This window comes from Dendrobium catenatum, unplaced genomic scaffold (genome assembly GCF_001605985.2).
Source record: "Dendrobium catenatum unplaced genomic scaffold, ASM160598v2 fragScaff_scaffold_1024, whole genome shotgun sequence".
Lineage (NCBI taxonomy): Eukaryota > Viridiplantae > Streptophyta > Magnoliopsida > Asparagales > Orchidaceae > Dendrobium > Dendrobium catenatum.
Window position 1 is genome coordinate 1245744 of NW_021319486.1, and position 16823 is coordinate 1262566.

General features: G+C 34.3%; 1 protein-coding gene across 1 annotated transcript in view; it reads right to left on the reverse strand.

Moving 5' to 3' along the window:
- Positions 1-234: 234 nt before the first annotated feature.
- LOC110116752 (probable ADP-ribosylation factor GTPase-activating protein AGD9) overlaps positions 235-16823 on the reverse strand; it is a 19347-nt gene continuing 2758 nt past the window's right edge. The window contains exons 3-7 of the mRNA XM_020850451.2: positions 6831-7260; positions 5643-5900; positions 1846-1971; positions 1459-1560; positions 235-703 (exon numbers count right to left, since the gene is read on the reverse strand). Coding sequence (XP_020706110.1) covers positions 596-703; positions 1459-1560; positions 1846-1971; positions 5643-5900; positions 6831-7260 — 1024 coding nt within the window. The 3' untranslated portion in view covers positions 235-595. The remainder of the gene's footprint in view (positions 704-1458; positions 1561-1845; positions 1972-5642; positions 5901-6830; positions 7261-16823) is intronic.

Genomic DNA, 16823 nt, shown 5'->3' on the forward strand with positions numbered 1-16823 from the left:
TTCTGAAGTGAGCACGTTGAGAAGGATTTTATTTTATTTTTTTTAAGGGCAATTATGAAGACCAAAAAATGATCTCCAAACTAATAACAGTTGAGGAGAAAACATTGGTAGAAACTTGTGAAAAAAATATCTAAAAATCGGATGAAACAAATCAAGTATCTCTCTGATGCATATCACAATAGATCAAATCTGAAATATTTTGTTCTAAAAATTACATTCATTCTGGTTGCACAAAAAATAAGGAGGTTTAGCTGTTCCATTGGATAAGGATCATAAAATACATTAGAAGAATCATCTTAATGCTTCAAACTAGAATTGGTATTCAAATATACAAACAGGATGGGAAGCTGAGACACATCGATGAATAAACATATTGCACGCCATAAAACTAGTTTAATATATTTTAGGTTATTCTTTGTAATTATTCAATAGTAATATATCCGAAATGGCTCTCAACACAAAATTTAGAGGGCAGTCTTGATTTCTTACAAGAAGTGGCTTGGAGATGACAACTGATGGATATTTGTGTCACATTACTTCCGAAGCCATGAAGGAAATCATCACAAAGTAGCAGATCGAGTAAGAAGAAGCTCGCTCAAAGGATTCTATCTTGGAGATCACTAATGAAGCTGGACGCAAAAGCTGTCAGTTTCTTTCCAGTCTCCTCAGCAACGTTCTTTAGTGATGATATGTCCTGTGACGCCTTGAGAGAAACAGATTACACGGTAAAGACTCTTGGTAAAAGCATTTCTTCATCCAGCAAAACCATCACACTTAAGTTTCGTTCAGGACAGCTTTCTTTATGTTTCTTATTTTTAACAAAAAAATTTAATTTTTTACTAAAAAATCACTTTTAAAAACAGCAAAAATAACAATCCCAAACGAAGTCTTAATTATGTCTACTGCGTTTGAAAAACCAATTCAACCAAGTGCCAGATAACAAATGGACTGGACTCCAATTAAATGCAATTGTATTTTAAAACTAATTCGAGTATTCAAATTAAAGGTTCGTTTGTGACGGCTTTCTTACTGCTTCTTAAAGCAAATTTTTAATAAAAAATTAAATTTTTGTACTAGAAAGTTGTTTTAAGAAGCAGTAAGAAAGTCATTCCAAACGAATTCTAATACTGTCAATAATGTTATCCGATGTTTTTAGTATCATATTTTATCAATTAATCCTAAGCTCTTGAGAGCTTAAGCATATAGGAAAACTAGATCTCCCAAGGAAGCACTGTCCATTTGTTTTAGAATGGACATACTTCATTAAAGACTAAAATCAAGGCAAGCCCCGCCCCTCCACTCTGAGGAGAACTTTCTATTAGGTCACACACTTAAAGCCTATGCTACAGAGATTGCCACTCGGGATCACTAAGACATTTTGTCAACTTTAATATTTGATACCCTTCCGTGATGCCTGATTATGCTAAAAAAAAATAAAGCAAATGTTTACAGAATTACCTGGAAAGAGAATCGGTTGATAAGATCTACGGCATTCAAGTCAAGTCCCGAGTCATTTGTGTTATGACCAAAAAGATCAGAGCTGGATATGGCAGTTGAGTTCTGCACAGAAAAACTTTAAAAATCAGGAAGCCTGAAAAATCTTCTCATTCAGCTATATAAACACAAGTACAAAGAACAAGGTATAATTTAATAAATAAAAAGACTTATTATTAAGCAGTTCAAGAAGACTTGATTTGCTTCTTTTATATGCGCTTTACGGAAAGCTTCAGTAAAGCTATCAAATATACAAAATAAATACAAGAGGGAAACAAAGCCTCTTCTATACTAGGGCATGTTGGACCATTCAATGTAAAAGAAATATTCCTTGAATAGTATAGTTCTTACCGAGAACTTTTGCAAAGAGGTTTTTGTGTCTTGTTCACTAGCATTGTTCTGGTCACCAAAGAATTGTGCTGATGAGATGGATTTCGCATTTGAGAACTTCTGCCTTGCTTCACTGCTTTCCTGGACCTGAAAAGCATTATTGTAAAAGACAAATCTCATCGAGTGATGGAAAGTAAAAGAATATGCTATGCAAGTTCAATCACATGATTCCAACTGCACGATGCAAGTTGACTGAAACAAGTTAGAAAAGGAGACTCTGTACAATAACAGTACATTCCCAATCTCAGGCATCTGATCAACATATTGAAAATACTTGTATTAATTAAAGATTTAAAAACCAATAACAACTCTAAAATTAAAAAATAACGGAAAAAAAAAACCCAAATTGCCAAGGGAAGGAGATGTGCTGTTGGTGGCCTTTTGTGTGACACATTTTTTCTATTTTTCATCCTTAAAAAGCAAACCCCCCTCTCAACTTCAACCAAAGCTGTCATTATTCCATTCCTATCCTCGTGAAGTCAATTGCATTCAAAAAAAAAAAAAGGTGGAACAGTGGATTCCTTGCCTTTATGTCATTTCTCTATTTGATGCTTTTTCTTTTCAAATGCCCTCAAACTTCCACAAAATACAGATATTTTCAAATGATCTCAAGGCACCTCCGATGATAGCCGTATTGATAGAAAATATCAATCGGAGGGATTAATTTCAAATATTCAAAATGCTTCCCAAATACTCACAAAATCTAAAAATTCAAAAATATCAAAATCCAAATATTTAAAAATTAAAAGTAAATCATCAAACACTAAAAGAAAAATTCATTCACCATCTACAACAGTTTGCCGAGGTAGACAAATTAAAATATCACTTCAGCTCACAAAGAACTAATGTTTGGTCGAGAATATCACTATGATTCATTCTCAAACAGTCTCTTACCAACAAGGACTTGAAACATGTCCTCTAACCGACAATTTTGCTGTCAAATGGCGTCGCAGGTAAACGGTTATGACCGGGGCCCTCTGAATCAGGTGGTTTGCCATCAAATGGCACTACTAAATTACAGTCATGGCTAGAGCCCGTATGCTCTCCAATGGCACTAAATCCTTGAGATATGAATCAATAGGATATAATCGATAGGGCACAAATCCCTCTATTAGCTAAAGTGGATTTAAATTTATCCCCATAGACAAATACTCACCCCAGGTCTACAAGGTACCCTTGGACGACGCAACCCATGACTTCCGACAAGAATCCTTCTGTCAGGTTGGGCCGACTACCTCCTCTGAATAGGTAGACTAGGGACGATGGAACCATGGGATATCGATCGGGTCCATCATCACTTCCCCCACCAGCCGCTTTAAGTGCAAGATGGTAAACATTTCAATTTTAAATATCAAACTTCCAAACACCCAAACCCATGCCGCTACTAAATGTCAGATAACACATATTTCTACATATCTGATCGACGACTAGTCTTAATCGAAAGTTCTCTTTCGTTGTCGGGAGAGGTAATTAACTATAGGGGCTTGCGCCTATAGGAAACCAGAACTCAGATGATAAAGCTCTCGCAAAATGAGGGTGAAATCTCTGTGTAGTGTCTTATCTGCGAACCCAATCTGCCTTTCTAAAATTTTCCTCGAAACTTAATACATTAAAACTTCTCCGAGAGCAAGAGTCCGGGGCGCAAATTTTTGGAGCCCACAGTCAGGTACTTTCACAAAGTTGCAGCAATATCACTACATATAGAGCTTGTATATACATCTTGTTGAAACACTGCAGTAATCTACCAAAAATAACCATTACTTGATTTGCAAAAAAAAAAACTTTCAAGCATCTCACTCCGTCTAATCTTTTTTTCTTATATCTAATTTCAGAAATCTTAACTTTTATAGCCTATGAATTATTGCAAATAAATATAGAACATAAGTATTGTCATGCATTCGCAATAAACCAGAGAGTTGCACACGTAAGTACATGTATGCATCAACCATCGGGATATGCTTTTACAATCATTCAAGAATGGCATTCAAGGGTCTAAATATCTAGGCTCCGGAAATGAAATATAATTCAAGAAAATTCAGTATGAATAAATTCTGCATTTACCATTTAACACATGAACGAACTTCATTTCCTCGTGGAGTAGCAATTAAAGAAGCAATTTAATAACAGCAAATAACCTTTGAAGTGGATGCAATAAATAAGTAATGTTTTTGCATTTTAATTGGCATTAAATAATCATTGTAGTTTCCCAAAAAAATCTCTTTGTAATAAGTAGTTGATAGAATTCACACGCTCTTCATGGATTCAAACTGATGCACTCATTAAGTAATACATTCCAATTATTATGTGAGCACCACTTGGGAATTGGCTCACGGATTCTATAAAACATTTGAAAGAGGCCATAAGAATAAATGTTGCCATTTGAAACATTCCCTACAACTATGGATTGTATATCACAAAATATCTATAAATTCATATTTTGTTGTTTCTATGCTGTTTAGTATGGACTACAATCACTGTTAATCTCACAAGGATGGAGAAGCTGCTCTGCAAGTTTGTTGCCTGATGTTGCCAGACCATGTAAGAGTTGCATGCATTGTTGTATAGCGCTTTTCATCACACATTATTTGCACAAACAGGGACTATGATATGTAAAATTTCGAAAACAAAAACGAGTCGATCAACATCACCAGACGATGCCGACCTTTCTTTTTTTCATAATAAAAACTTTATAGTTCCTGTGCATGCTAGTTCCACGCTAATTTGGTGCTTCATGTCCAGTGCTCATAGACCTATTATATGTTGGAATTTTAGCCCATTACTTGAGCAACTGAACCATTAATGAGAGTTGAATTATATTTTTTAAGGATGACTCCAGAAAGCTTGCATTTACTTTTCATGCTGATAAAAATCTATTGAAACACCATAGGAATGATTTTTCTTGTCTTTGGCTCTTGAGTATGTGATTTTGGAAGTTGGCAACCTTTCAAAAATTTTTGAAGACTTCGGTGGAATTGCATATTGCAAAGAAAGTCATTTATGCTCAAGAACAAGTGATAAATATTGGCCCGTTCTTATCAAGATTAGAACGGAAGAGGTCTATGTCATATGCTTGATGAAAGGGTTGATAATATTGAAGAATACGTGAAATGTGAGACATTAGATAAACATATTTTATGATAGTCAATACTTTGTAGCGTTATGGAAACCTCTTAGCTAAGAACAGACATTAACTGAATGATTATCAAGGCATCTTTGGATGTCCTTAGTGTAATCGAAGGTAATAAATATAATTCATGTAACTTAGTTGTAGGACGCTAACTTGTAAATTAACACTCCCACAGGCATACATACGTGGTAGTGAATGAAATGTGGAAAGAGGATAAAAAAACTTCTGAATCATGTCTTGCCTTCCCTTATCCTTAATCAAGGTATTGTTATCATTTAAACAGAATATGCTAGCTCAGTTCCTGTACATCAACGCATAGTAGGATGTGTTAAGGGATTCTTACCCCCTACACCACCTCCACATTCCCCACCCCACACATTTCCTTCATATCAAACATGAGAAGGCAATTATTAAAAATTTCAACTTTGCAGATATCATACGTGAAATTTTTAACCAATGAACGTTTAAACTATTTTCCTAAGATCTGGAAAGGATAAATACTAGCTAACAACCAGAAATCAGAAGTCACTGTATGAAAAACGTCAATTGCTATAAACGTCAGTTTAAATGACAAATTTACGAGAAAAATTCAAACATATTAACTCATTAAAGTAATATCAAATAGTGCCACCTGAACTTTTGATGAAATAGAACTTGATTTTTTCTGAGATCCACTGTCCATTCCAAAGTCTGAAAAGAAGCTTGAAGTTTTTGGAGGAGCAACATGGCTCATTACTTGAGTTCCTCCTGAGCTACTCTCAGTAGATGGATTATCCGCATACTCAAAACGAGAAGGGAAAGATGAACCAACTGTAGGGGCTGAACTGATTGAGGAAGTTAGAACTGGTGCTGGTTCTTCAGGTTTCTGATCATAGAGGCTTTCATTTTGCTGCACAATGATAATGCATTTTAATGAGATAATCCTTATGTTTCTTCAGACAAGAGGATGGTTGTGAATAAAAAAGAGAAGTTACTGGAGAAGAAGAGTAGAGAAAGAGTAGTTGGAGAAGAAGAGTGCATTAAACACAAGTGAGAGAGAGATAGAACTGAGGTTGGCATGGCTTTGCAACTTGTGCAAAAACTGTGTTGCAAAAAGCTGCACTGCAGAAGAATGCTGATCATTGCATGGAAAAGTGCATCTATAACTGCTAAATTAGATGGGATTAGTAATGGAAAATGACATTCAACATAATCAGATACTTAGTCCAGTAAACAAGAGCATCATGCAATATTCCTGTTGAATTCTTTATTTTTTAGTGGTCCTCCAAGCAGGCCATGAAAGAGTGTTAGAGACTCAACTTTCTCACCAGATGCCTTGTCATATAGTTGGTAGTACATGAATAACAAAAAAAATCCTATTTCTATGGAGATAAAAATTGGCCAGACAATGTCTATAGAATTAAACCTTTTAGGGCTCAAGTGACTGTCCAAATGCTGCAACAAAGAAGGGTTTTAATCATTGCTGCTAATGTTGCTGCTATAACTGCTCAATTAGAAAGGGTGGTGTTCAATGGGAATAATAAAACATACAAAATCAGCTATTTACTATTTAGAGCAGAAAACAACATCATGCAACAGTCCTATTGAGTTATTTTTTGCAGTGATCCCTAAAACAGTTCCTGAAAGACTCTGAGAGACCATCTTTCTGATCATACTTCAACTGCCAAACTGGAGATGCAAATAGCAATATTATATTAGTTTAGAGCACGAATAACAAAAAAAATGCCACGGTTTAACTATAACTATAGAATTCAACATTTCCGGCTCAAGTGACTGAAATTATCAGATAATTGATTGGAAAGTGCTACAGAACATTCACCTTTGTGGTGAGCTTTCGAACACCAAGTCCCCCAGATTTTCCACCTTTCTTTGAGCCAATGGGTTTCTTAATAACTACTGAATGAGTAGGAGCTCTAGGAGAATGAACAGTATCAACAATCTCATGTTTTTCATTTGGTTTATCCTTGCTTTCTGATTCTGAAAAATTCAGATCGGGAAAGCCATCAGCAGCTCGTGGTGATTGGGATGCAGTGGGAGAAGATGGTAAACTGGTATCATCTGTGGAGCTTTTGGCAACTTCTTTTGAAAGCAACTGCCGGTATAACTCTGCAGCTCTGGATGTATATTTTGCCTCAATTTTCCCACCATCCGTCCATCCATGTTGTTTGAAGAAAACATGGGCACGAGTATTACCACCAAAAATCATCAATTTCAGTTGCTCAGGACTCCATGAATCCAAATTTGTTGACCTGTCAATCATTTAAAAGGAGCTTATAAGAATATAAACCTCCTTGAGGAAAAATTTGCATCTTATGAATGGAAATTTATTTAATGGCTATAAAGAAACTACAAAACAAACTCCAAAAATAATCTTAAAATCAGTAAAGTAAGTTACTTCAAAATAAAAAAAGGTATAGCAGTAATCAAGAAAGTTAACAAATTTCAAAACCATTATTAAGATTAGATTTGTTATATAAAATTTGAGAACATGAATTGGCGGATAAGAGAATTAACAGACAAAATGATTAGAAGAAAAATCAAAACTGCTTGCTTACAAAAAACTAAGGAAAATAAAATAAATGAAAGGACATCATAGAAATATATAACATATTGCTTAATAAGATAGGCTAGGCATCAGTTGAAGTCAAGGATAAACTTCTTGAGGTGCAGAGTTATTGATAGGGTGATTATAGTTAACACTATAAATGTGATTAGAGTTTATACTCCTCAAGATGGATTAAAAGATAGCTTGAAAAATTAATATTTGGGGTAGATGGAAGACTTAATAAAACATAAACTTAACTATGAGAGCATACTTGGTAGAGGTGATTTAAATTAATAAGTTGCTCCTAGTAGGATAGGCTATGAGATAAATTAATGGGGGGCAGGAAATAGATGATAGAAATACAAAAGAAGATATATTTGATTTCACAGTAGCATACAAATTGCAATGGTGAATAAAAATTTTAGAAAATGAAAATAACAATCACCTACTTCTATTAAAGATAAGATTGTGTGCAAGTAAAACATATATAGGTCCCTGTATAACTGTGGGCTCCGAATATTAGTGCCCCGATCTCTTCGCACCCTTTTTATTGATGGAAGAGTTTTAATGAATAATGCTCTAAGGTAAACTTTCATAAGGCAGATTGGATTTTAGATAAAAACTACCTAGAGATTCACCCTCATTTTGCGAGGATTTTATGATCTGAGGTCTAATTTCTCATAGGCACAAGCTCCTATGATTAATTAACACTCCCGATAACAAGAGAGAACTTTCGATTAAAACTAATCATAAGATAAGCACGAAGTACCTAGTAGATGGTGGCAATAGCTTTAGGGTTTTGAAATAGGATGTTTATGAATTCTAGGATTTAAAATTTTATCACCAAAAAATTAAAGCGGGTAACTAGGGAATGACAGCGGGCTCAATCAAGATCCCATAGTTCCATCGTCTCAGGTTTGTCATGGTCCCTAGCCTACTTAATCAGAGGAGGTAGTTGATTCAACTTGATGGAAGGATACTTGTCGACAATCATGGGTTACTTCATCTAATGAGACCTTGTAGACTTGGGTGAATGTATGCCTAAGGGGACATATTCGAGTCAACCTTAGTTAACAGAGAGCTTTGTACACTACCAAATATACCATATGATTCATTACTTAACGGTTTAAAACTATTGGGGAACATACGGGATATGGCTATAATAGTAATTTAACGGTACCATTTATCGGTAAAACCACTCAGTCATAAAAGTTTATCTATTGTACCCTATAGCAGAGAAATCATCGTTTAGAGAACACGTGTCACGTCCTCACTGATAACATATTGTTAAAGAATGAATCTTAACATTACACCTGATATGACACTTGGTTTTTGGGAGCAGAAGGTATTATTAAATTTATCATCCTTGACAAACAGTTGTGAATGACAGATGAATTTTTACTTTAAGCTTTGTGGTGTTTAATTTCATTTTGAATTTTAGATTCTTATAAATATCAAACTTTGTGAGCGACTAATTTTAGTTTCGTGTGCATTTTAAATATTTAACGTGGCAACCTCTAGTTGAGATTCACATTTAACATAGCCATGAGAGATGAAGGGATTTTGAAGAATTTTTTGCTGGGTGGAGGACATGGAGATAGATTTGATAGAAATCATTAAGGGAGATTGAGAGGTGGAGAATGAGTTCTTTCTCTCTCTCTATATTTTGTGAGAGAGATGGTAAATTTTTTATGAGAGGATTTGAATGGGTTGGAGTTTGGAAAGAGATCTTGAAGTGATATGGAGGACTGTTGGAGAAAATGAAATGTAATGGAGCTTTCTCTTTCTCTATTTAGAGAGAGAAAGAGGAAGGGGATTTGTAGAGATTTGAGTGAGGGCTTTTGGTGGTAGAATATTTATTAGTGGAGGAATGTTACACCCCAGTTTGTCTTGCCCTCTAACATTCAAATTGGAGTATAACAGATAAGGAAAGAAATTTATTTAGACTCCTAATACTTCAACATATCAAACTCCACACTTAATAATAGGAAGCATGTAATATACCTCAATTAACATCAAATATAATTAAGGTAAATACAGAGCTCTACTAAAACTTGTACATTTACTTACATATTCAAAAAGTTTGCATTGCTATCGTTCAGATCTATTTTATATCATTTGTAAACCCAAAACATATGTACACCAAAAAAGAGCAATCATCCCTTTAATACCCTACGGGCTCCTTTCCCTTGCCTGCAGTACAACCACTGCCAATAAGCTATGGCCCAATGAAATACACAAACATGTATAAGAATTAATATTAACATTTTAGTCATTAAGAAAGGCATAACATTGGTGACAAGATAATAACATGGTTAAAGCACCTTCCATATGAATCACAAGAAAACATATAAGTATTTTCCATTTTGCTAATTATTCAACACGCTTTTTAACAAGTCATATGATGGCTATAAGCTTTTGCATCCTTTTAGTTTTTCAATTCAAGGTTGGGTCGAACTTCCCAACTTTTAGAATTGAAGTTGTTCTCTCAATTTAGGGTTGAGTCCAAATTCCCAACTTCTAGACTTGAGAGTACAGGCTTACCTTATCAGGTCTTTCGCCTTTACTTGTGCGGGCTTATTCTCCAAAATATGGCTTAAATCACTTTACACTCTCATTTTTAGATACATTCCATAATCATAACAACAATTTAATCAACTACATGTTTAATCCACATATGAATTAATTGTAATAAATTGAAATATATGTTATCATGTGACAAAAAAATGCTATTATAAACATGATAAATATCAATTTGCAATTTTATAAAATTGTTAATATTTCTTATGCATCGTTTGGTATCTCACATCCCTTGAAATTCGTTCTTCTTAGTCTTGTTTCCTCCCTTTATACATGTATTTCAATGAAGGTCTAGGAAAATAATTTGGATTGAATGAAGAACTCAATTGAGGTAGTGTATAAAAGGAGGAGGAAACAAAACCAAGAAGAACGAATTTCAAGGGATGTGAGATATCAAACGATGCATAAGAAATATTAACAATTTTATAAAATTGCAAATTGATATTTCTCATATTTACAATAGTATTTTTTCCACATGATAGCATGTATTTTAATTTATTATAATTGATTCATATGTTGATTACACATGTAGTTGATTAAATTGTTGCTATGATTATGGAATGTATCTGAAAATTCGAGTATAAAATGATTTAAGCCATATGTTCGAGAATAAGCCCGCACAAGTAAAGGCGAAAGACCTGACAAGGTAAACATATACTCTCAAGTTTAGAAGTTGGGAATTTGGACCCAACCCTGAATTGATAGAACAACTTCAATTCTAAAAGTTAGGAAGCTAGACCCAACCTTGAATTGAAAAACTAAAAGAATACAAAAGCTTATAGTTATCATATGACTTGTTAAAAAGGATGTTAAACAATTAACAAAATGAAAAGTACTACTATATTTTCTTGTGATCCATATAAAAGGTGCTCTAACTATGTTATTATATTGTCACTAATGTTATACCTTTCTTAATAGCTAAAATGTTAATATTAATTCTTATACATGCTTGTGTATTTCATTGGTACATAGCTCATTGGTAGTGGTTGTACTGCATGCAAGGGAAAGGAGCCCGTAAGGCATTAAAGGGATAACTGTTCTTTTTGGGTGTACATATGTTTTAGGTGTACAAATGATCTAAAAGAGATTTGAACGATAGCGGTGCAGACTTTTTGAATATGTAAGTAAATGTATAAGTTTTAGTAGAGCTTTGTATTTACCTTAATTATATATGATGTTAATTGAGATATATTACATGCTTTCTATTATTAAGTGTGGAGTTTGATATGTTTAAGTATTAGGAGAGTCTAAATAGATTTCTTTCCTTCTCTGTTATACTCCAGTTTGAATGTTAGAGGGTGAGCCAAATTGGGGTGTAACAAGGAAGATGGGTTAAGGCTTTTGTAGAGAGAGATTGATTATAGAGAATGTGAAGTTGTGAGGTAGAAGGAAATTGGTTGTAGAGTTTGATTACAAGGGAGGTGGAGAATGTGAAGGTGGTGGAATTTTTATGATAATGAGTTAGATGAAAAGAATTGTAAGATTTTCTATTTCAAATTTTGGATAGAGAGAGAAAGAGAGAGAGTGAGAAATAGAAAGGTAGGGAGGGAGAGGTTAACCGACCGGAGTCAAGTGGCTGGAGGTAGATTCGGGCTGGTGGCTAGATGAGCTTCAGCCGGCTTAGAGGCGGATATAGGATCAATACTGGTGGGCGGGATGTGGACAACGGGATGGGCCCAGGGGACACCAACGATCAGGCTGGTAGTACGGCCTTAAGCATGCGACATAGAGGAGATAAGTAGGGCAAGTGGGAGAGGTCGGTTAGCCGGTTGTGTATGGTGACTAGGCTAGTCGAACACAAATGACACCGGATTGGTGGCTGAATGGTTTGTGCAAGGGGCAAGCGGGACGGATCACACAAGTAGGGAGAGAGGAAGAGGGGGGCCGGGGCATCGGAGATGAGGGAGCGTGAGGTTCTGTTGTGAGGAATATGGGGCGACTGGGGTTAAGTGTATGTGAGGGATTGAGTGAATAATTAATATTAAATTAGGATTTTTGTACTAAGAATTTTCTTTTTTTTTCCTTAACTTTTTATTTATAGATAACAAAGAAGGACAAAAATTTTCATTTGACTGCAATGAAAGAGACAAAGGACAAGTTGCTAGAACATTTTAATTTTTTTAATATATTAAGAATATTAAACCTATTTTTTTATCATTTAAAATTATATATTTTAAAATTTAAATTAAAATTTTAATTTATAATTTAAGAAGTTTCTTCAACAATAATTAACTTTGTTTAAAATTGCGCAATAAGAGGCGCGCCTTGAGGCGCGCCTCTGCACAATTTGACCAAAAAACGCCTTGAGGCTTACGCAATTCCTCACCTGGCAGAGGCGTACGCCTTACCTGGTCTGAGGCGCGCCTCAGAGGCGCAATTGCGCAATTCTGAGTGAGGCGTACGCCTCACAGAAAAGGCCACGTGCAGCACAAATGGCCAGCTTTATCTGTCCAGGCCAGTCAATTGTCGGCCCATCAGATCTCCCATAGAGTAGTCAGTCTAAACTTTCATGGTAGAGCCTCTCATAGACCAACATTCTTTGATCAGAACCCTCACGTGCATGGAAACCAAACAACTTACAAAGTTGGGGATGCTGTAACGATGCTACGGTGTTCACCGCATTGATAAAATCTTTTAAATTCTGCAATATTTTAGATGTTTTTATTGTAAGATAGAATATTACTATTATTTACCTGCTAAAACCCTTAATTTCTCTTTTACATAATTCTGTGTCCGTGAGGCTTACGCCTCAGACCGCCTCGAGGCTTACGCCTCGCCTCACGGACGAAAACCGCCTCGAGACTTAATTACACAATTTTAAACCTTGATAATTAATAAATATTTATTTTATGTATGCGCTAGCTCGCTGATTTTTCCTCGCTCGCACATGTCAAATTCACTTAGTTTTGTGCACACATGTAAAATTTTCAGCTGATTTTCTCGTGCGAGTGCCCAAGCAATATAGGTATTTTTTTTGAGGTTTGGGGACATTCCTAACATGCTCGTGTTGTTTGTTTTGCAAACAGAGGCCATTCAGACAATTTCGTGTATCGTCGCTTACTTTATTTGATGTTTTTTATCTTCTCCGCTTGATTTTCTTACAAGATTTCTCAATTGGCTAATTTAGACATTTCGGACAAATTGGCGTGATCTCTTATGCAATCAGAGGTCATTTCGAGTAGTTTTGTAAATTGTCGTCATATGTCGATTCATCTTGTATTGTATCTCGTCAATAGATCATCAACCTCGTTGGGCGTTCTTATCATGCTCATTAGATATATTTTAGGGGTCAACAATAACATATGTAAAAGATACACCAAAAAGATGTGTAAATAAAATTAATGAAAGAGGATTAGGATAAAAAAAGGGTAAACCAAAAGTAACTTAAATAAAGTTGTTAAAAAAAAAAGATAAATAGTTTAACACTTCAAACAATACTATATAGGGATGAAAAACGAGGATTCATAAAGAATAATTTGGCTAAACAATAATAAATCAATATAAGTCTATTGAAATTTTACAATAAAAAGTTAAAGCAACATAAATGACTTAGAGAGACATCAATAACAAAAAAAGGATGTAATAATCAAATAAGGCTTTATTCATATTTTGAAAGTGAAATTAAGAAAATCCAAAGACAATTAGCATTGGTTAAATGAAAAATAAAGGGTCTTAGATGAACGGAAGACTTTGGGAACCAATAGAAATTTCTAAGACAAAGGTGATTTGACACAACCCTTTAAACGAGACAACAAGAGTATATAATAAGAAGAATAGGTGAGCTTTCTTGCTAAAGGAAACTCTAATCAGATTTTTTTCCCCAATGCTTATTGTTTTCTACAATAGGTTTGCTAAATACATATGGTTCCTATAGTGTCCTTGGTTGCTACAATGCTTGGGGGTGGGGAAGAAAGAGAAAATACTTTGAGAGAGTTGGAATTACTTTTTCTTGCGTCACAACAAATAGCACAAATGAATTTAAATTTAATCTTATATTCTCTTAAACTAAATTCATCAAATACCGAACAACATTATCCCTAACTCCAAAATTTAGGATCCCTCCTACAATAACTCCACAAAATAAGAAAATCATATTTAAATTCAAAATACAAATTTATTAAAAATAAGTTTAAAATTCAAAAATCACTCAAACCTTATTATTCTTATTGCCATCCAATCATCCAAATTTCTTGCCTCCCAATTTTGGTCATTAGAAATTCAATTGATGGGGTCTGTACTTGTGGAATTGTGATGACTTGGTCTTCCGATCCAACATAGCAATATAAAAAATTCTTTCAACAAGATCATCCTAGACCACGACTCCACATTTAGGCTAATTTGTTTCTATAAATGAGAATTATTTTTTTTTTTCTTTTTTGCCTCTTGTCCTTGTTCTTTTTGCTTTTCCTAGTAGCCTTGGGTTTCTTTTTTTTTTTTTTTTTTGATAGTTCATCCTTTTGGAACAAATGTGGATCGACAATTAAGATGACTCTTTATATGCCTTTATCAAGAAGAGAGCTCCTGACCCTCCCTCAGAACCTACTGATTTGCTGCTCTTCTCCATATTTTGTGAAGGTGAGACAATAAATCAACAAACTCTCTATTTTTTTTCTCCTTTAAGCACATTTTTTTTTCCTTCTTTTAGAGAAGACAAATCCCTATCTCACAGATATAGACTACCCAAATTACATAACAAGCATTTAATAGTATAACTTCGTAGACCAACTCATCAATAAGATCTTTAGAGAAAGCAAACAAAGAGTACATTATCAAATGACTCGACAAATTTTACTTCTCTGAAATCAACTCAAATGATAGGTCTTTGAATGTTAAGTAGTGACTAAACCCAATCTCTCAACCAAAGCTACAAAGATAAGATTCTTTTAATGACCTAAATCTAAAATGGCATCGAAGATGGTAGATTTTTGTTGAAGCTTGTAGTGGAATAAATTTCTACTTATTTTAAAGTGAGAAGTCGAAGGAATCATTTTTATCTTCTTGTCTTCCCATTTTGGTCTCTTTTATGGATATAAATTTCTACAATATTTATGCTTGTGCCAAATGTTTTTGCAATAGCTACTTGGTGGATTATGTCTTCCTCCACTGCTGCTAAACTTTAATCTTATCCTTCTTCTTTATAGTTCCAAGTTGAGATTTTTGTCAAATTGAAAGAGTCGTGTTTCTTTCCACAAGTGCTATCACTTTTGCACTAGCTTCAAGGACATCAACAACTATAAAAAAACTTCAATCATGTGTAAATATTCTCATAATGCCCTATTACATATTTCATGAATATATTTTTTTCATTCAACAAAATTTTTTAAGTTGATGTCGGCCATGTAAATTCCATCGTGATTTCTTATACATTTTGCTCATTATTTATTGAAGTGTATGATAAAGTTCCAAGAGAAGTGCATTAGAGAGTTCTAGAAAAAAAGATATTAATAATGGTTATATTCAAGTCATTAAGAACATGTATGCAAGAGCTATTACTAATGTTCAAACACAAGGTGATTTGACCAAGTATTTTCCTATTTCAGTTGGATTACATCAAGGATCAACTTTAAGCCCATATCTTTTTACTTTAATTATCGATGTTCTTACTAGACATTTGCAAGAGGATGTAACTTGGTGTATACTTTTTGCTAATCATATTTTCGTTGATAAGAATAGAGAGGGAGTTGATAAAAAGCTTGTATTATGGTCAACTTAGAGTCTAAAGGTTTTTGTTTGAGTAGATCTAAAACCAAATACATGCAGTGTAATTTTACTAGTAGTAGATCTGGTGGTGGGATTGTGATAGTGGGTGATCAAGTCATTAAAAAGAGTGCATGTTTAAGATAGCTTGGGTCTATTGTTCAATGCGATGATGAAATAAATGGGGATATTATTAGTAGAATTCAAGTTGGATGGTTGAAGTGGAGGAATGCATCAAGCTTGTTTTGTGATAGAAAAGTACCACTCAAACTTAAGAAAAAAATTTACAGAGATGAGGATGCTCAGGTTGATTAGTGTCATTACACATAGAGACAAAATCTGAAACGGGCATATATGTGAAAAGTTGGAGTAGCTCCAATAGAAGATAAGATTAGAAAGAGTCGTCTTAGGTTTGGTCACTTAAAACGTTAACATTCTGATGACCATAGAGAGTAGATGTATTCAGCCTATGTTAAGAAAGTTAGAGGTAAACCTAAAAAGACTTAGAAAGAAAGCATTAAAAAAATATCTTTTTATTACTAAACTTTTTAATACTATTTTGAAGACTAAAAAGATGTCAGATCAGTGGAGAATGAGTGTGTTAATTCCTATTTTTAAGAATAAAGGTGATGCACAGAAGTGTACAAATTATAGAGGAATTAAGTTAATGTGTCATACTTTAAAACTATGGGAGCGAGTTATGGAGCATAGGTTGAGGCGTGATACTAATGTTTCTCAAAATCAATTTGGATTCATGCTGGGTAGGTCTACTATGGAAGCCATACATTTATTGAGAGGTTTGATGGAGAAATATAGAGAGAATAAGGAGGATCTACATATGATATTTATTGATTTAGAGAAAGCATATGATAAAGTTCCAAGAGAAGTGTTATGGAGAGTTCTTGAAAAGAAAGGAGTTAATAATGCTTATATTCAAATCATTAAAGATATGTATGCAGGAGCTATTACTTGTGTTCAAACACAAGGTGG